Here is a 21,924-nt window from a genome sequence, read left to right on the forward strand (position 1 = left end):
AACAGTGTACTCCCTCTTCATGCCTCTGCCCACTGGCCTCTTTGCCTTGGAGAGTTAGACCAGGAATAGAATTGCTAGTAGAAAACAGTGACATTAATAGTCACATCCTCCATTCCCCAAACCTGGCGAGAGCTGAACACGGTTTACCAACATAACGTTGCGCCATTCACAGGAACTGCGTGGCTGAAGCCAGTTAGTAAAAATGCAGGGGCAGCAGTAGACAGTGGAAGTCTCCCCCGTCCCTCCCCTTTATTAACAAATATACCATGCGCCCCGTTCACGCTGCAGCAAACCCCATTGAAGGTACTCATCAAGAAGCAAGAAAAGGAGACCTGATCCCGAAAACCCTTAACACCTCATAAAGCTAGGGGCGGGGATGAGGATGCATGGGGCATGGAGGCCAAACTAAAAAAAATAAGCGACTCTTTGAATGGTCCCTCCAGGAAAGGAGTGAGAGGTAGCAGGGACTGTGGGAGGGCTTGGAATTGCCCCTGTCCATGTGAAGCGAGAGCTTCATCCGGGAGGGCTGTGAATCTGGCACCTTTCACTTCATACAGTACAGACTGACGAGCATCCCATGGGGGCCGCTTGACTTGCAGCAAAGCTTGTTCGCTGTACAAACCTGGGGGTAGGACACTGCAGGGTTTGTTTTACTAGGAGATTCACGGCTTCATTCTCGCCAGATTCGCTGGGCTCATTTATGAATTTGGCTTTACAGAAATAAAAATGTTATTAAAGTGAATGTTTAAAATGAAATAGACACGAGTTAAGAGGGAAGGTACTGTACATCTGGGGTCAGGCTTCGGTTATGGGGGGTTACAGGTATCGTTTGCAAGGGTGAAAAGATACATACATATCGCATAACCTGCATAGACCCAGACTGGGGTGCAAGAGTTTTTAAAGTGTCAGTGGATAAGTGGGCTCGGGTAAGCCACCCATGGAATGAATAAGGAGTCCAAGTCAGTATCGGTGTAGCGGATAAGTACATGGGTGGGGTGTGTCCCACCCTACAAAGGGTGCGTAGGTGCACTGGGTATAACATCACCACATGCTGCAGCAGTAGAGTTGAACATAACCCATGCCCAATGTGTCCAGCAACTGAACAACTCCAAGGCTCTTCCCTTGTGAGCAATTTCTCACCTGAACAATTCTCCCTCCCCCCCGATTTTCAGATGCCTAGGAAAAAACAATTACCTTTACAACGTGCCTCGAGGATCATTAGATCTGGACTCTTTCAGACCAAAGTGGGAACAAATTCCAAGGCTGTGGGGCCCTCGCAGCAAATGACCAGCCAACAGCCCCTTCTTGTTTGGATGATTTATAATTTCTTTAGTGGAAAATGTTTTTCTTTTGTCTGCTCTTCAACCCCGTGTCCCCCAACTGAGCAATCCACGCCACGGAACCCACACACCAACTCAGCTGGTATAAGCCAGAGTAACTCCATTGGCTTAAATAGAGCTATATCTATTTACACCAACTGAGAATGTAGCCCTTTTCTTGTTTGTAATTGTGACTGTCACTCCTGTAGCTTTTGCTTTCCGTATAGAACTGGAGTGCAAGCAGGACGGAGAGTGGCCATTAGAGATATCACGTGTTGTACAAACTATTCCACTGCCCTTTGGAAGATTGTGACATCGCTTTATTAGTAATTCTTGGAGAGTGGAACACTGAAGAACTCTGTTTTGTTTTCTCAAGACTAAATCTGTACATAACAACAAATAAAACAAACAAAGAACCCCAACAACCCAACACAAAGTCTGTTGCAACTTCATATCTCAGTGCAGCATCTGGGTTTAAGGCCATGAAGGGTAACGCTAAACTGGTGAAGAATTTCTGGACATCACAAAATTCCATGTATAGACCTGTTACTTATACTACTGGTTAAACTGATGCTGGAGAGGACAGGCAAAGAGCACATTGGAGATAACGCTTTAGAAAAAGAACAGCTGAAATGCAAGGGGATGGTGAGCACACAACATCTGCATTCAGCGACTGTTCAAGTACTGCAGTCTCTTATAAATTCATACCTTACTTTTTTAATTTAAATATCAAGTGCTCTGAGATCAACCTTCGAGTTGCCTGGTTTATAATCCAGTATTAAGTGCACACAAGGGAGAGCGGATTTAAAAATATATACATAACACACACACACACACATACTGCATTTTATGTACCGTAGTGATCTTAACCAGAGATGAACTGAATGGATTTGGCAAACATGAAATCCCTATGACCAGAGAGGCTCACACACAGGTAAGGGGCTGGCTATCCATGGTGCTACCTGCCCTGGACGCTGTCAAGAAATCTGGTCATTCTCCTAAGCACCAGCTCTGGAAAGCTTCTGCACACAGTCCTGATTCAGCTGCTGTTCGGACGTCCTTCCCCAGGAGATGTAGGTCTCTTAGAAGCTGGGCTCATGGGGCTGCCGCCCACAGCATCCTCTACACTACAGGATACGCTGTTTCCCCCACCCCAGTGTGGGGCAGGCCTTTGGGGTATATCATGTACAGGCATGTATGTGCTCCAGCTCATCTCTAGCGTGAAGCAGAACCATTTGGCAAAGGAGACGCTTACAGGAACTTAGACCCATACGGCTGTATTCATATCAAAGCCTGACTGGGTGTGGTCTGTGGTGCCATGGATCTTCTTGGCACAATTCTTGGATTTGTCACTACTAGCTTCTGCCTTTGGGTACCTGTCCATTTTGCTGTGAGAATTCTGTAGGTTCCCATGGAGGGGGAAGTAAAATGTCCCCTTCTGTTTGCTCACCTTTTTGGATCTCTTTGAAATTTCAGTCTCTCTATCTTCCGCTGGGAGCCAGCATGGTTTTTCTTTGAGGAGTCTATCTCGGTCTGGCCGTACACTCCTCAAGAACTTTTTGAAGATGTTGGCCGTGAAGGAAAACTTCCTGTAGAACTCCTGAGACCTGCTGATGGACAGGGAAGTCTCATTTTTCTCCCCCTTTTTATCCAGCTCTGGCAGATCCAACCAGTTCCCGACCAAATCTGCAAAGATATTATCCCCCAAGACCAGAGGCTGCCGGTTCCTGCTCTGAGACATTAGTGAGGAAGTCCAGTCATTGGCCTCATCAGAAGCCTGGCATTCTCTGCATCCCAATCTACTCCGAGCCAAAGTCTGAGGGATGCTGGCTGTGTCTCTATGAAGTTGGTTCCCAGCTGTGCCCAAACTGGCTGACTCAAATTTCCTTGGCGGGCAGTACTCTGCTGTGGTCAGAGCTGAAGACGGTCTGCTAGTAGGATAACAGTCTTTGCTATAAGCCACGTGTCTGTGGTGGCTACTGTCTGGTAAAGTCACAGGGCCAAACAGGCTGGCAGATTGTGGCACCTGGGTGGAGTGTGCAAACGCCATGGGGCTGCACTCCTCCAAAGATCTCCTTCCCAACAACCTCTCATTCTGCCTGCTGGCTCTGGGCACCTCTCTGCCATTTCGACAGCACTGGTGCTGGCCAATGCCTGAAACCTTGTTTCGAGTCTCTGAAATCTCCAACTGCTCCAAAGCTGTCTGGACCTGGAGGAGTTTCAACTCTTGCAGGGCACCCATCATGCAGTTCATCTGTTCATGCAGCCCGTCTCCAACCTCCTTCATGGATAACTGTTTGGGGAGGAAGAGAGGACAGTGAATCAGTGCTTAGAGAAGCCAAGACAAAACAAGTAGTATTTTACCCCTGCAACTTAAAAGCTAGGCCATGTTCCCTTTTTATCTTGTAAGCTAGACAGCGGCAAAAAGCAAGTCTCTCCTGAAACATGCCCTAATACTGAATTATTAGGACTTAAATGTCCCTGGTGCTCCAGCCATTTCATGGGATAATAAACACACATTTTTTTAGATTCTGAAGAAATTAAAATATTTTTTTTAAAGATTCCATATCCTCACCCATTAACAAGAACCAAAATAAGCATTTGATTGACAACACAAATAATGTTTATCTGAATTTCAGTTAATTGCTTAGCAGAACCTCTATTCATGTAACCGAGCATGACAATTCGCTGCATCAATTTTTAGACTTATTCTGCAGCTGTTGTTTCTTTCTTGCCGTGCAAACAACTGAGACTAGAAGTGGGTGCTCTGAATTTATAAATGAACCAGCCTTTGACTGACTAGTTTCTGTAACATGTTAAAATCAAAACCAAAAAATATTAAAAAAAAATCACATTGTAACTCTGTAATATGTCTTAATGCTTTGTTATAATACCCTAATTACAGGTTGAGAAACATAAGTACCAGCATGGAATGAAGTCCTAGAAATTTGAATAGTAATACTGAAAAAACAAATAAGTAATCACAAGTTTATTTGCTGAAAAAATCAATGATTTTGGCATCCAAACTAGATCCATCATTCACACTTGCGTTTTTTCCTTCTACTTTAATAGAAAGGTGTCTAACTCTCCATGTTAACCTTAAGATATGCTAGTTATTTTCCAAAGCTTCTATATTGCCCTCTCTCCCCTTTCATTCTGTTGCTCTCCTTCTCTCTTATGTGGGATCGGGATCATATTCCCAAAGCGGCATCATAAAACAAATGGGCTATACTTTCCAACAGCTGCTACCACTTTTTCGGAGGGCAGGGGCACAGGGGAGGGGGGAGGGTAGTTTGCCAGGCTGGAGGCAAAGAGATGTCACACTGATGCAGAGAGGTTGGCAGATGGGATTATAAATGTCTCAGAAAAGATCAAAGCTAAAAGTTCTTTAGTATACAGTTTAAAAAGCTGATCACAATCTTTGCATGACAAGCATTCTCTTAATATGCTACTTTCCTTTAACACCTGTACACAGGAGTGGCTGTACATTGCCAAGCAATTTTTTTTTTTTTTTTTTGCAGGGGTCATTTTGCTCAGTTATTTGCGGTAAGCAGAGAACTGCAGGTTCTCACCAGTGGGGAAGAAAGGCCATTAAAACACTGCCACTCTGTAATAACCATGCTGCAAAAGTGGAAATCCCCATAACGCATGTTCCAGGCACAAATCTCCATCTAAGTTTCAAAAATCAGACTCTCAGAGTTAGCAGAAGTATGACCCCTATTTCTGGAGCTTCATGCTCAAGAGGAGACGCATATTCACCTGCTAGAAAGGATATCTGGCTGTGAAGTTATGGAAAAACTTTCTGTTCAAACCTCTGATTACATTTACAAGTCAAGTCTCCCTTACAGGCTAAGATTACTAGGATCTGCAAAATAAAGCTACATCTGCACATATGTACAAGTAACGCCCACACGTTTACAATAAAAGAGCTCTGGCACTACCAATACAAAATCTGGGACCATATGTTCCATAAGCCTCAGACAAAACTATCACCTTACCTCTCCAGATTTGCTGTAATGCTTCTTGTCCTAACCTTTCTTGCCTTATTAATGGAAGTCGTTTTTATCTGTGGCTTTGCAAAGCTGGATTTGGAGCCAGCTTGGACCCTCATTGGACACTTTGCATCAAATCCCCTCGCAGGCAAAGTGGTGTAATGAAGCAGTGATGAGTGACAAGGGTCCTGCAGTAATGACTAGACTGGTCAAAAAGACGGCATATGCTCGACGGCTGTGCTGTTCCCTTCATTGATTCAATTAACTCCCCCATGATGGGAGGTATCGTTACAATGCAGGCCTCATCTGACAGGGACCATTAATATTTCAGAGGCAGCATTTACCATCACTGTGCTCATTTCACCTATGGGACCCTTCCCCTGTGAGTGCCTAGGATTCAGAGCTGGTTGAAAGGCAGTAACAAGTTTTCACAGACACTTTTCAACATTTTGTTGTTGTTTTGGTCAAATGTTTTTCATGGAAATTTCAAAAAGTTTTGAGCCACTCTAATAGGATAAACACAAAATGCTTCTCAGCCACTGTGGGGCCAGTTTAAATTGTCAGAGCTCCTCTGACTTCAACTGGACCGTTTATATCAGCAGAGGATATGCCCCTCAGAAACAGCTTCAGCCACCTTTGAGGTGGGTACATATCGATCCTGTTTTACAGATGGACAAACAGAGGCACAGCGAGGCCGATGTTACTGTTTATCTATCTTTGGTACTTCTATGGTGTCTCTCCACTGACGTTAGAGTTACACCAGGGAAGAACATACCCCAACATGCCAAATGGCGGAGGGCACCAGATGTGCATAAGGGTTACAGGGATCCCCTGGGTCTGGCACCTACATACTAGTTCACCAAAGAGTGTTATGCAAGGTATCCACTGACAGCCTGTGTCACACTGGCCCTCATAATCATTGCAAAACGTATGTATGGATAATAGGTCAAGAGTTATGTACAGATACTGAAAATTATTGTCTTAAAGTCTGTGGGGCTGGTCACCAAAAGGTGAGAAACAGGTTTCTTACAGGCAGAATAGGATTATCTATCGGTGTGTCTACATGTAATTGAGTACTGTATATTTCACAATAAGCCCCTATTTACAGTGTGAGAAACATGCTCATCAAGCGAGTGCAACGTCTTGAGGGCAGATCCTAGACAGGAAAACACAAGGAGCGGGGGAGGTTTACCCTGTTTGCAAGTGCAGACAATGGATTTTTGGACTATAACTGTAGGGACAGAGACACACTCTGGATCTTTCCACCGAGGAGTGGCTTAGTGTCACAGTGCAGTTTCCCATCCATACAATGGGGATAATGCCCTACCCTACTGCACAGGGGTGTCGTGAGGATGGCTGCTCGGTTACTACAACAGTGGGGGCCAGTATCTACTTATGATAGATAAGCGCTGTGGTTCTATGTTTAAGGACTAGATCCCAAAGACGGTTTCATTTGGGAATCCCCAGCAAAGCAGGATTTGTACCCTGATCTCCAGACACAAAGGGGTAGGCACGTCAAGCTGCCCCCTCCATCCCCCAGCAACAGGAACTTTCGTTCTCTTTGGACAGTGCCTAGCACAGTGGGGTACTGATCCAGGAGTCAGACACCTAAAAACGACGGTAATACAAAAAATAAATAACAGCAATAACTCCATTTGCAAAGGCTACTCCTTCCATTCCAGAAAAGTTTTTCTTATCCTTTTCCACAAACCTAAATCCAAGAGGCTGCCCCAGCCTTGATGATACATCTAACAGAGCCTTGTGGGAACCCATTTCCGGACCTTGTTCTGGATGACAGCCAAATGTACCTGCAGCAGCAAATTTAGTTGCAAACCCCATAAATAAATGATTGCAAGCAGGAACCGCTTTTATTTTTTGAGCGTTATATAAACCAATGCAACCATTGTTACATAAAGTCCGTTGTCAACAAAGCGTCCTTGAGGTCGGATCCATGCCTATGGCTTGGTACATGCAGCAGCATTTACCGGAGAATTTCCTTACATCTCTTCCCAAACTCTCCGGGTGTTTATACAATAGCAGGTGGCTGGGGCTAATGGGGATTAGCCACTGACTCTTTTAGGTCTGAATGGACTCACCTCACCAAAACAAAACCCCCACAAATTTAAACATGGGGGCCCAAGAGCCTCACGCCACCCAGAGCTGAACTATGCCTCATTCTGTCCAGACAGAGTCAAATTCTGTCTGCGTTACTCCCATGTGTCAGTCCCACTAAAGTTGCAAGGACTACTTGCCTGCTTAATGCAAGCAGGGTTTGGCTCATGGTCATTACAATATTTTTCCCATGGCAGGGAAAAGGTGAGTACCAGTAAAACCAAAGTCAAGGTGATTCCAGAACTAAGCCTGCACCTGCTGCCCAGAGACGAGGGTAGGCTTTCATTTTATATTACTTTATTTTCACCCATCAAACCCAGGAGTCAGGTTAACTCCTGTGTGTTGAACAGTATGTGTGTTCCCCAAACACTTGCGCTTCCAAACTGCTGCATAGTGTTTAGCAGTTGCTGGGTTCCACCCTGTGACAGCTGCAGTTCAGTGCCTGGGTGAAAGAATTCCTGTGTATAGTTTACCCCATAAGTGTATAAAGCATATTAGTCTAAAAGCACTATGTAAATGTAAGATGTTAGTATGCACAGGTCCTGGGGTCTAATACGTGAACCGGACAAAGTACTGTAGAAATAGAAATGCAATCCTTTGGTGCATCAGTGGATAGCCAGAAAAGCAACACATTAATGGGCTTATGTACATCTCATATTCCACTATTTTACATAACACAAAGCCAAATGTTTCTGTGCAAAGGATGGGTAAGACATTTGCTGGTTAACTGATTGGGCAAGGGGAGCAAGAAAAATGGGAAATTCATTTGTCAGTTCTCACTTGAAAAAAAAAAAATCTGTTAAACATTTTGGGAACTAACATTTTTCTACTAGTGTCTGAATTCACAGGACTGCTCTGGAATCCAAATCCAACTAAGCCCCTTGAGCCAAATTGTTTGTATTTCCAGTTCATCTCCACATCTGGGTTGCCCAGGACTACGACAATATTTTGGTGATGACTGGGGGAGGAAAAAAAAAAAAAAAGAACAGATAACATATTCCAGATTCCAGCTGACTGGAGAGATGTGTAAAGAAGGTCTCTGGGTGTGTTTGGGATAATGAGGAGGATGACAGATGTCCAACTCTTAGGTAAAAGAGATATTGTGAGAGGAAGTTATTGCTGAGGGAAAAGGAAAGAAGGAACTGCAGTGACAGCTCTTAATAATCAGGTTGATAGGCAACAGAGCCGGCAACAAACACATTTTGGCATGTAAAGAGAATGAAATAAGAGAGAAAAATTACTTTAGAGCTGCTGAACTGATCAGATAGCGTTCCAAAGGAAAACACAGAACCTAACAAAATTAATTTTTAATGAGCCTGGATTCTTACCTCAGGCACAGCTCGTCAGTGGGAGTATATCTTAAGGGTGATTTGAGAAGGATTTGTTTCATGTTGGGTTTATGCCTTGTTTTGTTGCCTTATTTCTCCTTGTGTGTTATCATGCAAATATTGGGAATTCCAAATCCGTTGTTCCCCGGTTTCACAGGAGAAACTCTAGGAGCTGTCGGGGATGTTAACTGTGAGATTACAGCTAATTTGAAGGGACATGGGGAAGAGGGGATGAATCTTTAACAAAGGTGTCTTTTATCCAAAATGTTAACTACTCATTAAATAAGTGTTAACAAAAAACAAACAAACAAAAACCGTTTCGAACAGTTTGACTAAATTTTTCCTCTCTCTTTTAGTTGCTTAACTTTCACTCTATTGGCTCTTGTGATGTCATATTTTGGCTAGTTCTCCAGTCAACACTGAATCTTTCAGGACAGACGAGACCCAAATTTCTAGTGTAAAAAACAAAATCAAACGTTAAAAGTAAATAAACAAACAGATAAAAAAGAACTAACTCTCAGGCCTTTATTATTCATTGTAAAGGAGCTAGAAAGGGCACAAGGCCAATTTTTATTTCCTTTGTACATCAGCGGGATTTGCCCTCCTATTCTGCCTTTCCTGCACCTGGAGTTCTGGTTTTGGGCCCTGAATGTATGCAACTGGCTGGGTGTGATTCCAAAACCATTTACTGCTTTCCCAAGACCACTTACTTCACCCAAGACTCTGGGCTCTCAGAGCTAAACAAACCAGACACAGTCTCTGGGATTCATCTCAGGAATAAACTAGCAAATAAAGTCGTTCATTGCTTTTCTCCCCTAGATTGAGCAGCTGTTAGTAGCAGGAAATCAGCAGACAGAGTTCCTTCCTGCTGCCTGGACCCAGTGCAACGCTGAAGAAAGAGGTTCCTTGACACACCATGGATGGCTACACAAAATTAAAAATTGTGAGGATGGTCGAGTCTCAAAGGGGCCAATTCATCCTTGCTTCTGAGCAGAGTGCAATGTAAGAGTGAGGTGGAGGTGCAAATGAGGACATATGTTTCCCCGTGTTGAAACTGCAAGGGGCTGCTTCAGCCGTTGGGGTTGCATACATTTTGCCCAGGCTATAACATGCCCTATGAGCTATTGCAGAAACTGGGAATAGAGAAGAGTAGAGGAACATCCCGGCTATACCCTGCTCCCTCCAGATGTGCCCCTCTGGAGGATGATGTAGAACCAGCTGTGCCAAATCTATGTCTGTCAGGGAATCCCCTGCATCAGGGAATTCCTTGGATGCTGCACCATAGCAGCGAATTCAGCCAAAGGGTTCTAATCCCACCTCCGCGTAGGACAATCCACCAAAGCTTTACCTGTTAGTCCCAGGAAACAAAGGTATTTAAAGGTTGACATCACACTGCTAAGTTACAAACCACCTTTCTGTGACCTACAAGGAACGGCTCCAACAGACTGGCTGACTCAGCTTTCTGCCTGTGTCTCAACTTACCCCTATGCAGATCTTTTCTGTTCAAACAGACAGGTCTCTTTCTCTCTCAGCGCTTCACAGCTCCCACAGTGAGAAGCACAGGGCATATAAAGCTAAATGGAGGTTCCAGCCTAGCTTAGCTGGGTTCCTCCTGTCTTTGGAGAGTCACGTCTCTGCATGACTGAACTTTCCTTATTTACCTCTCAAGTAAAAATTCCACTAGGGGCTGCTTTTGGTTGCTTCCGCAAAACATTACCACATAGCAGGCACTGCCACATTAGCTTTAGATACTGGGTGACGTGCAAGAGAAGGGCAAATGTCAGAGGAGGGAGAGGAGAGTGGAGACGGGGTCACTGGCGCATGGTATGTCTTCACTGCAAAACCAGGTGTATTCCTCACTCAGGTGGAAAACCACAGTGAAGACATGGCAACGCGGGTTTTAATGCAGCTCGAGTTAAAACCTAGAAGGCAGCCTAGGGTTGAAGTTGTGCTGCTAACTTGAGTTAAAACCCAGATACCTTGGATTCACTGCTATTTTAACCCAAGTTAGCCCAACCCCAGATAAGAGCACACCTTTGTCTTCCAGTGAAGACACACCTTCAGAATTTCTATGTGGAGTAGGGCTGGCGGGGGGGAGGAGGTGGTAAAATTATTGGGAGGGGGAGAAATTCCCCCAAAATTAATTTTTTCCCCAAATATTTCTACAAAAATTGCAGATTTTTGATGACAAGCCAAAGAATTTTCACTTTTTTGGGGGTTCCCTCCCTCCTCTTCTATTTCTTCTCCTTCCCGCCCCCATTCCCCCATCTCATTGTCACCGAAGAAGTTGAAAAAAAGTGTGTGGGGGGGGACGGACAAAAACAAAGTTTGATGTCTCTTTGAAAAACCCCACATTTCCACCACAATGTCCATCTGCCTGTGGAAAAGCCTCGCGTCCTCACCCATGACACAGGCTCCTGTTGCTAGGTAGCACAAATAATAAGGTGAAGCAGTTGGCTATAGAGAGTGGTTGGGGAGGCAGGGGTGAGGTAAGCACTTTGCCCTGAAAGGGTCTGTCAGTGGGTTGGAGTGGGAAATATATTCGACAACAAGACGTGCATAACAATCAGGTCCTGAGACCTTGTCTATCTTAAATACTTCTAACACCCCCAGGTCTTAGAACACCTCACAATCCTTAATGTATTTTTGCTCACAACATGCCTGGGAGATAAGCCTGTGCTATTATTTTAGAGGGGAAACTGAGGCACAGAGAGATTTAAATGACTTGCCCAAGGTCACACTGGAAGCCTGTGTAGGGAACAAGGAACTGAACTTGGGTCTCCTGATTCCCAGGCTACTGCCCTAATCAATGGATCATCCTTCCTTCCTCCTGGGAGTTTACTGCAGGATTGGGTTCTAGACAGAGGCAAGACTTTATTTCTTTTGCCCAACCTCCTGTTTCCTCATTTGCCCCCATGTTGCACTGTGCCCACCATTAGCTGTGCGCTCTTCAGTGTTAGCATTGCATCTTCCTCTAAGATACAATGTCTGGAAAGGGCTTTTGGGTGCCACCTCTATACAAATAATAAACAATGATAACTGAAAGAAGAATTCATATATCCATTGAAGACAACAGGCCTTGGTGTCCTTCACAGATCCCATGCAAAGAGAGGAGTCCACTTCCTTTACCTGCCTTTTCTGTTTCAGTTTTGGACTCTTACTCAGGAGTTTTACCCTGTAAATTTTGCAAGCGCAGTCAGTAATGCGTGCTGCCATGGCTGTATAGACACTATTGCAACAGTGGCTAATTGAATTCAGTCTAAATGTTACTGGAATGCCTTACTGAGATGCTCTCTCTTCAGGAAAAGAATATTGGGGCATTCTGTAAGCATGACACATGGTTACCAAATCAGGACTCAGTGCGAGACAGGATGTAAAAATAAAAGGGCTGCATTTTGTCACTTACACTGAAAGTTCTACTCCTGTGAGACATTCACACCAAGAAACACGAGACTGTTTGCTCTGGGATAAGCTGTTGTAATAGGGAAACCAAACACCGCACCAAATTCTAAAGTTTGATGTTATGTCTGGGTGTGGGAGCGAACGTTAACTTCTAAGTGATATTTGTTGGTTAAAAAAAATATTTTCCACAAAATATTAGAAACATCCTGGTTTCCCCAAGACTAATCAACACACACACGATTAGACTGCAACTGCTTCCAGTGTTTTCAGCCTGCACTATGAGCCTGACTTTGTTCTCAGTTACACCAGTATAGTATCAATGGCCAATGAGGGTCTGGCTGGAGAATCTTGCCTACATGCTCGGGGTTCTACTGATCGCCATATTTGGGGTCGGGAAGGAATTTTCCTCCAGGGTAGATTGGCAGAGGCCCTGGAGGTTTTTCGCCTTCCTCCACAGCATGGGGCAGGGGTCACTAGCTGGAGGATTCTCTGCTACTTGAAGTCTCTAAACCACAGGATTTGGGGACTTCAACAGCAGAGTCAAGGGAAAGGGGTTGGGACGGCTTTGTGGCCTGCATCATGCGGGAGGTCAGACTAGATGATCATAATGGTCCCTTCTGACCTTAAAGTCTATGAGTCTATGAGTCAGTGTAACTCTTGACTTCAATGAAGTTACGCTGGAATAGCAATTGATTAAGATCAAACTTAGGCCCATTCATGGTCTTGCACCTTGTATCATGATTTACATCTGCGCAAAGTGGCATCCCCGCTGCGAGTGGAGAACTCTGATTCGGCAGCACATTTCACCCACTTTGCACAAGTGTAAAAAGACCTTGACAGATGCAAACAGTGGAGAATCAGGCTCTATATTAGCAAAGCATCTTCTTAACCTGGCTCCTATCGAGGGCCTAGGTCTGAAGGGATGGAGATTCTGAGAAGGATGTTTTACAGTAGTAAAAGTCACACCGGGCCGCCCCTTTAACAGGATAAAAGTTGTGGTTGTGTGGAATGGATTAGCTATCTCTCCATTGCATGAAGGTTTCTGCATCTTTCCGACTGATCCTCACAATTAGGTGAGTGTAACTTTTCTAGAGTTTGCAGATTTTTTTTAATAGGATTTAAACATGTCTGAGGATGCTGGCATCTTATTCCCATTAACACTACATCCAAACCTTCAATAATAAATATGTGCACAAGTTATACTTATCTAAGTAATTTACAAAGCCTCCACATCTGTATTCTTCTCTGTCCCTATTTCCACGGCCCCATCTTGCTGCAGTTCATTGGTATTGCTACTGAATTTATGGGCAGGAAATTGGAAAGATCCTTGTTTGTTTTCTTTTTCCATAAGCGCGAACAGCATTTTTTCCCATGGTTTTCAATATCACAGCTGAACTTATGGGCAGGAAATTAGCCCAATAGGAGTTTGTATTTGGTTTTACTATTCAGCTCTACTGACTGAGGGCCAAATGGAACACATGCATATACTGGGACAGACCGTAATCTGAAATTGCTACTTACAATGACCTAAGCATCACTATTCATTCCTAATAGCCACATAAACCCCAGCTGCAACCTAATAGCAAAATCCCGACAAGATACCACACAGCTTCCTAGTTGAAGAATGACTTATTTTTATTGCAGTGGGGTCTAGAGACCCCTGTCCCATTGTACCAGGTGTCTAGGCAACCCTATAACAAGGAACCCCAATCATGGGCCTAGACCCCTTTGTGCTCGGTGCTGTTCAAACACAGAACAGATGAGATAACGATGTGTAGTGCTCAGAGCAGGAGACTGGAATCAGGAGTCCTGCTTTCCAGATTGCTGGCTGGCTCTGGGTATGACCTTGGGAAAGCCAGCTCACCTCTCTGTGCTTCCACTTATCCTTCTGCTAAATGGAGTACTCCACAAAGGTACTAGAAGGCTCAGGGCCAGCTCTAGATCCTAGGGGCCCATTGGAGTCTGTAGAAGTTTTGTTATCTGCTTCAACGGAACCTGGAGTGGGCCTGCAATGTGCTTTGAGATCCTCTTATGAGGGGCTCCTTAGACTGGTGCAATGCCAATGCATCTTCATCCAGCACTACCAAATAATAACAATAACACTGAGCTCTTACGTGGCTTTTTTTTTTTTTTTTTTTTTTTGTCGTCCCCTCTCAAAAAGGCTAGAGTGGAACTGGAAAAGCTTTGGAGAAAACCTACAAAGATGATCAAGGGTATGGAATGGCTTCCATGGGAGGAAAGGCTAAAAAGATTGGGACTGTTCTGCTTACAGAAGTGATTAATATAATAGAGGTCTATAAAATCATGACTGATGTGGAAAAAGAAACAGAGAAGTGTTATTTACCCTTTCCCACAGTACAAAAACCAGGGGTCACTTGCTTAAATCAACAGGCAGCAGTTTAAGACAAACCAGAGGAAATACTTTTTCACAAAATTAACCTGTAGAACTCCTTGCCAGGGGACGTTGTGATGGCCAAAAGTATAACTGGGTTCAAAAAAGAACTAGATACGCTCATTAAGGATAGATCCATCAATGGCTATTAGTCAAGATGGTCAGGGATGTAACACCATGCTTGAGGTGATCCTAAACCTCAAGTGCTAGAAGCTGGAAGGACAAGAGGGGAGGATCTCTGCAAAACTGACCTGTTCTGTGTGCACTACCCCTGAATCTCTGGTGCTGTCCGAAGACAGGATAGGGAGCTAGGTGAATCATTGGTCTGACCCAGTATGGCTGTTCTTATGTTCTTAAGCCTCAAAGTGCTTTCAAAGGAGGTAGGTACCATTCTCTATGTTTTATAGATAAAGAAACCGAGGCACAGAGGGGTGAGGTAACTTGCCTGTTGTTGTCCTGTAGGCTAGCGGCAGGGCTGGGAATAGAGCCCAAGTCTCCTGGCCTCTAGTTTAGTCCTATAACTGTGGGGCCAAAGTGCCTGCTTTATAATGAATGAAAGTGTCAGCTGAGACTATCGTGACTTTAAAACACGTGCGTGTGGAATATTCAAATTCTCTGAATGAAATCCACTTTCACGGCATACTAGACATGCCCATGACTATTAGCTTATGATGGAAAATACACAACTGGAGAATGAAAGAAACTTCTCACTGACTGAACCAGGTTGGGTTTATCTTTGAGAGTCACAACCACACCAGAGCTTTGAACATGCATTCTCGGAGGTTAACATGAAAACCGATTTAAGCATGTGAAGATCCAAGCTCTGCGTGTGACCGCTGCCCGGCCTGGCACTGTTACAGCATGTGAAAGGCACCATTGACAGGGTGTGCTTTGATGCACGGGCTAGCAGTGGAAACATTTGGAACACCTGCAACCCAAACCAAACACCAATTATTTGTAATCAATGTATATTTTTTTTACACGCAAAGAGAAAAAAGAACTGGAATCCATGAATCACAGGGACAGACAAGCTGGCACTGGAATAGAATTTCATTTTTAGTTAACCTCCCCTACATGAAACTGGGAGCTTTGCCAATTTTTTTTTTTTTAACTTCTCTCAAAACCAGTCAAAGGCTGAAATAGTTTATACAAAGACATATTAAGCTTCAGCAGATCAAACTGTCTCAAGTTTTCCCCTAGCTATATGAACCAGACTTAACAAGATTTGGTTCTTTAAATGGGCCTTCTTTACAGGACCTCTCAACAATGTTACATTTATTCCTTCCCTCGCTGTTTGACATGGAAAAGAACGGCTTGTTGTGTATAATGCAAATCAGCATGTTACCATATTCAAACTGGTGCCATAACATTGGATTCCTCGTTAACCACAGATAGAGTTCTCATTGTCCTTATTTGGTGGTACAAAGGGACCTTCCCCCCTCCCCCCAGTGTTTGGTTCTGGTGCATTAATATCTGGAGCCATGACCTGCCTGGTAATGAAGAAAGTGGTGAAGAAGTCAGGGTCAAGAGATTCAATTCCCATCCACCATTAAGCCCAGACAGTCGCAGCTGTCTATTAAACTGGCTTGCCTGCTTTTAAGGGAAAGCTTACCTATTTTAATCGCAGGCTATAAGAAAGGGTATTGATTTAAAATCTTTTATTGTTGGGGATGTAATTTATGATGGTTTTATTAATAGAAGTCTACCTTAGTAAATGTACTTTTCAGCTCAGCTAGGCTGTCATTAATTTCGTAAGCAGGTTTGCCATATTGGCATCAGGAGTGGGCAATAATTTTTTGCAGGGGGGCCACTCCACGGATTTTGGTAAGTTGTCACGGGCGGCACATTTCTACTATATTAGTAGTAGAAATACTTTTTCACAAAATTAACCTGTAGAACTCCTTGCCAGGGGACGGGGTGGAGGGGGTGCAGGGTCTGGGAGGGAGTTTGGTGCAGGAGGGGACTCCAGTCTGGTACTGAGTGTTGGGGTAGAGAAGAGGGTGAGGGGGTGTGGGCTCTGGGAGGGAGTTTGGTGCAGGAGGGGGCTCTGGGCTGGGGCAGGAGATTGGGGTGCAGGGTCTGGGAAGGAGTTTGGGTGCAGGAGGGGGTTCTGACCTGGGGCAGGGGGTTGGGGTGCAGGCTCTGGTTGGGAGGTGCTTACCACAGGTGGCTCCTGGCTGGCAGCGCAGCAGGGCTCAGGCAGGCTACCGGCATGCCGTGGCCTCACACCGCTACCGGAAACGGCTGCAGCCGGTATGTCTCTGAGGAGGGTGCTGGGGGCAGGGGCAGCACGCAGAGCCACTTCCCCCTCCACCAAGGGCGTGTAGAGACATGCCAGTAGCAGCTTGCCGCTTCCGGGAACGGCGTGGGGCCACCGCAGGCAGGCAGCCTGCCTGAGCGCCCCGCTGCGCCGTGGGACTTTTAGCACCCAGAGATCGCGAGGGGACAGCCAAAGAGCCTGGTGGGCTGGACAGAAATGTTAGATGGGCCAGATTTTGCCCACCCCCGGCATAGACCATCTTCAGAGTGGAAATAACACGTAAAGTTATTATGAGAGTAATTAACCACTGGAACAATTTACCAAGGGTCGGGGTGGGGTTTTTGCCCCCAAAATATCTTCTCTAGGAATTATTTTGGAAAAGTGTTTAGGCCTGTGACGTGCAGGAGGTCAGATTAGAGGACCACAATGAGATCCCTTCTGGCCTTGAATCTATGAATCTCTCCACCTAATCAATACCCTATCTAGAGAAATGACTAGCATCCCATGCCTTCTAGCACTACTTTGCTCAGAAGAAGGCAGAAGTCCTGACTTGCACTCTGTTGCCATGAGTGTCAGTTACTAAAATAAGTTTGTATCTTAGTGTAATGAAAAATTGGGGAAAACAGCCTGATCCTGCAAAATCTTAAACTTGTGTTTAATTTATGCCAGGTAAGTGGTCCTATTGAAGTCAACGGTCGTCACGTCACACCTTGTGAGAGAAGCATACGCATCAGCCTTTGCAAGGCTAAGGCCTCAGTTTATTAATAACTAATATTTTTAAAATATATTGTGTGTAATATCCTGTATTACATAATGGCAACACTTAAGATGAAGGAGAGGATTTTCCCGGAGGCTTTCAAGTATCTAATTTTTGGCTTTCACAGTAAATGCAAATATCCCCCACCTCTTGCAAGTAGATTTGGAACCTATCAAGATATCAGACTCCTACCTGCAAAAAACATGCACCTGTTCTAAAAGACTGCTGTTGGGTTAAAAATCAAGGCTACCATTTTCATATATGGGTGCCTCTTACATCCATATTTTAGCTCCTAAATAAAAGTACTGCTCTGATTTTTGAGATGCTGAGCCCAAGGAGTTCCCACTAATTTCAATAGGGTTCATTTTCATAGACGTTAGCAGCACTGATAATCAGGCTGCTTTTACTTAAAAGCCTAAATATGGATTTAGGAGACTAACTTTAAGCACACAGGTTCAAAAATATTGGCCCATGTTTTAAAAAAAATTCCTTTCCCATGTTCTTGGTAACACCTTAGAGTTCTCGGAGGTTGAAAGAATTTTAAATGTCTAATGTGCCCGTCCAGTTCTCCTTTCTGCATTTCGCTCAGCTTGTGTAGGTGCCAGTGAACTGGTCACTTTCACTTTTCCTTAGTTAGATTCCTTTTCTGGCTCAGGTGCCAGCTAAGGAACAGCTGTAATGTTGCCCAGTACAGACTCCAAAGGGGAATGCTTCAAGCCAAACAAAAAGCTTTCAGTGAGATTTGTATTACAAAGCGCAAGGGGATATTTCTACTGATACAGTAGATTCTGCCATCCTTACCCATGCTGATCAGTCCTACTGAAACGAACTGGGCTACTCGCAGAGCACAATGTTACTCTATCAGGGCCAGCTCTAACTTTTTTGCCGCTCCAAGCAAAAAAAACCCCAAAACACTGCCCCCCCCCTCCAACCCCGCCCAAGCCCCGCCCACCGCAAAAAAAAAAACACCCCCCCCGAGCGCCGCCCCGCCGAAACAAAACAAACAAACAAACAAACAAAAAACCCCAGAGTGCCGCTCCACCACCCCAAGATTGGCCGCCCCTTACAAGGTGCCGCCCCAAGCATGTGCTTGGTCGGCTGGTGCCTGGAGCCGGCCCTGTACTCTACGTGAATAAGAGTGGCAAAAAAATCCACCCAACATTTGGAGGCAGAGCTTGGCCTGAGTATGTCCCTTTTAGTATTAGTCATTTTCAAGGAGCCTTCTCTGGGCCAGATTCTGCCACACTTACACAGAGTAACACCATACTCCACAAGTAGCCTCAGTTATGGGTGCTACTTCAACTGGCAGCAGTATAGCAGAATTCAGTCCCATAGGTGCAAAAGGTCCCAATCCAGCAAAGACTGGAACAAGTGAGTAACTTTACCCACGAGCACTCTGCCTTCAATGGGATTGTTTGTATACGTAACATTATGCATGTGTTATTAAATGTTTGCAGTTTTGGAGCCTTAACCTAGGTGCTTGTTATAAACTCCAGTTTGAAGCTGAAGATTATGTTGCACTTGTAGTCACCTTACTGGTATCAGGAAGTTTGTATATTTCAACCTCCCACCTACCATTTTTGCTTTGTTTTCTTTTGTTCTTACTATTATTTATCGGTATGACATGCATTTCCCTTCCACACACACACACACACACACACACACACACACACCCTCTGGCTTCTTATTGAACTTTCAAACCCATTAATTAAAAAACATCCAATTCTTTCTACTAATCCACCAGTAACAAAAACCAGGGTATCAACATCTTCCGCTTGTGGACAAGCCCAAGCAAGTTTCTGCAAGCAACATAACCCTTTAAACAGAATCTGTGTGGTGGGGGAGGGCGTGAAACAGACTGTGCTAAACAAGACCAGGGATCCCATCCTAAAGAACAAGTATTTTCCATTTTCAAACCCCCCCAGATTTAGAAATTGCAACTGCACATACTAGACTCCCATTCAAATAATGGTACACATCCCATTCCGCTAAACCTCTTCCTATTGGGACTTCCTTTTTCACTTTCCAACCTCGCTGGTGTGTACTTTTCAGTGCAAACCACAAAATCACTAGGACTCTAATTTGCCTTGTGTTCTATTTTTCTGAGACAGCTGGGTTAACAACATCTGTCAGAGGCTAAACTCTGCCCTTTGATTTACACCAATGCAAACTGGAGTAATTCCACGAAGGTCAATGGAGATTTGCACAAAAATCTTATGAGGGGAGCTAATGTGAATCATTACTTTATAAATTCAACTCCATGTAACTGTAGCTAGGGTAGAACAGATTTGTAGGCACCCTTACAATTAGATGAAGTGGCTGGGAAACAGAATGCCTGGGATTATATGCCTGTCCTCGGCAGACTATTCTGCTCAGGGATATTCAGTGACAGAAATACTGGGTTTGTGAGGGATGTGTTTAAAACCTTACTGATTAGTTCACGGCTGGCAAGGATGGGGAGGGTGAGGTGAGGGGTAAACGGCAGATCTTACCCAGCACGTAAATATTACCTGATGTGTGCATGGGACTAACAGGTTGGGGTGTGAGGTGGTGGGAATTTCTATTTAAAATCCTACAGGCAGAGATGTGTGAGTTGACCTAGTCTGCAGCTATAGTGATTAGAAAGTTCAGCATTGCCCCATAGGCCACATTTTAAAAACAGTGAATATAAGTGGCTTCAATATTACTAGGCATACATGTCTGCATAGGAATATTTAATCTTTAGCGGGATTTTAGTCTTTAGATTTCAAACCCTCCCTCCTCAGAAAATTAAAAAAAAAACTATCAGAAAATTGTACTGATATCATCTGGATTTATGGTTGATCCAGACTGATGGTAAGAGGCACTACGGGACATAAGTCCGGGGGGCTGACTGGACAAAAACTGTCGTGGGTGAGTGGAGAGCAGGTACATGCCCAGGGACTGGAATTAAAGGAAGGCACCCTTCAACTCCTCCGCAGGGAGGGGGTGACACACAAGAAGGTAACCAACATAATCACTCTACTGCAATGATGCTCGGGCTGCAAGTGGCTCTTGAATGTGTCTCCCGCAGCTCCTGATATAAAAACACTGAGTGATTAATTAAGGGTGCAGGATACTTTCCCTATGTTATTAACCAATTGCAGAATACTTGGTCAGTCGTTTTGCTGTGAGATACATAGTCATGAAACGCCTGTGTCTCTTGTGGGTAATGTTGATTGCTAATTTGGCTCCTAAACCACTTAGGTCTATCGCTGCTCTGTTTATCAAATGACCAGCAGAGCCCGGCAAATGCCCACAGGTGGAAAGAATCGCCCAGCCTGAGTTGTTCAACAGTCAGATGCACGGGGCAGGCAGTTTTTTGAGTGCCTCGTTTCTCCCCATGCAAATCAACCCCGGGCCCCCTCTCTGTCCCCGGGGTCCCTTACCAGCTCCTGTTTCAGGCGGCGCAGGTAATGATCCATGTTTTTCTTCTCCATCCTCCCAAGTTCAAGTCCGCTGGTGGACACCTCCACGAGCCAGAGGCGCAGCAGCTTCCCTTGCACCATGCAGCTCACAAAAGGCTTTCTTATTTCCCACGCCGCCCTGGGGTGGCCGGAGGCTTCCCTTCACACGCCCTTCCACGCCAGCATTTTCAATGCAACCTTCCTACGGTTCGAAGTTTCTCCCTCTCCCGAGGGGGGGAGAAGCAAACCCAGCCCGGGCTCCTTTCTCGAGCACACCCGCGCTGGGGGAGTTTGCAAAGGCAAAAGCTCTCGGGGAAGAGAATCCTCCTCGCCCTGCCGCTCAGTGCACTTCAGCGAGCCCGGGCTCGCGCGGCTGCCCCCTCTCCGCCCGGGGAGCCCCGGGCTGCACCTCCCGCGGCCGGCGCAGTGTGCAGCGGGCAGCCCGTGCGCCGCTCGTCCTCCCCGCTGATTGCAACCAGATCCCCTCTGCAAGCCGCGGCGGCTGCAGCTGCGGGCACATGGCAGTGACATGGGGATCCCCCATCCCAAGCTGCTGCAGCGGCTGCGGGGGGCGGGAAATCGGCTGGAGGGGGAGGTCTTAGCAGAGCCGAGAGCCAGCAGCTACTAGGGCAGAGGATGGGGTCAGTTATGGGGGCGGCTTTGCACCAGGACCGCTCCCCCAGCTCAGGCAAGCGCCGTGGTTTTGCACGTTTACTCTAGGAGATCTCGTGCCCGCAAAGCAAAAAAACATGATTGTCCTTGACTGGAGTTTCAAAATTCCAAACCTGCGGCGGTGGGTCCCTTGGAAACAGGACCCCTTTGGCAATATTGCCAGCCCCCCAGCCCTTCTAATCTCCCCAGGCAGGGGCCCCATCCGAAACCATGAGATTTTAAACATCATACATTGGGTGGGTTTTATTTGCCTCCTGGCATGGGC

At 45.3% G+C, this 21,924-nt stretch overlaps 1 protein-coding gene across 3 annotated transcripts; it reads right to left on the minus strand.

The window, feature by feature from the left end:
- Window positions 1–1,631: 1,631 nt before the first annotated feature.
- INKA2 (inka box actin regulator 2) lies at window positions 1,632–21,579 on the minus strand. Of its 3 annotated transcripts, none has more exons than XM_034770591.1 (2): window positions 20,970–21,579; window positions 1,632–3,612 (listed from the first exon to the last, which is right to left on the minus strand). In XM_034770591.1, the coding sequence occupies exons 1-2, from the start codon at window positions 21,087–21,089 to the stop codon at window positions 2,581–2,583; spliced, it is 1,152 nt and encodes a 383-aa protein (XP_034626482.1). In that variant the 5' UTR covers window positions 21,090–21,579; the 3' UTR covers window positions 1,632–2,580. The 3 variants fall into 3 exon arrangements, with proteins under 3 accessions (XP_034626482.1, XP_034626483.1, XP_034626484.1); XM_034770592.1 differs by lacking the exon at window positions 20,970–21,579 and adding an exon at window positions 8,752–9,035; XM_034770593.1 differs by lacking the exon at window positions 20,970–21,579 and adding an exon at window positions 5,318–6,095.
- Between the last annotated feature and the right edge of the window lie 345 nt (window positions 21,580–21,924).

This window comes from Trachemys scripta, chromosome 4 (genome assembly GCF_013100865.1).
Source record: "Trachemys scripta elegans isolate TJP31775 chromosome 4, CAS_Tse_1.0, whole genome shotgun sequence".
NCBI classification, from domain to species: domain Eukaryota; kingdom Metazoa; phylum Chordata; order Testudines; family Emydidae; genus Trachemys; species Trachemys scripta.

What these genes read in the sequence shown, in the direction of transcription:
- INKA2 (XM_034770591.1), bottom strand. Translation starts at nt 21,089, where the DNA reads ATGGTGCAAGGGAAGCTGCTGCGCCTCTGGCTCGTGGAGGTGTCCACC. An exon ending in GCCGCCTGAAACAGGAGCTG is followed by an intron (nt 3,613 to 20,969) that starts GTAAGGGACCCC and finishes CTCCCCAAACAG; the next exon opens with TTATCCATGAAGGAGGTTGG.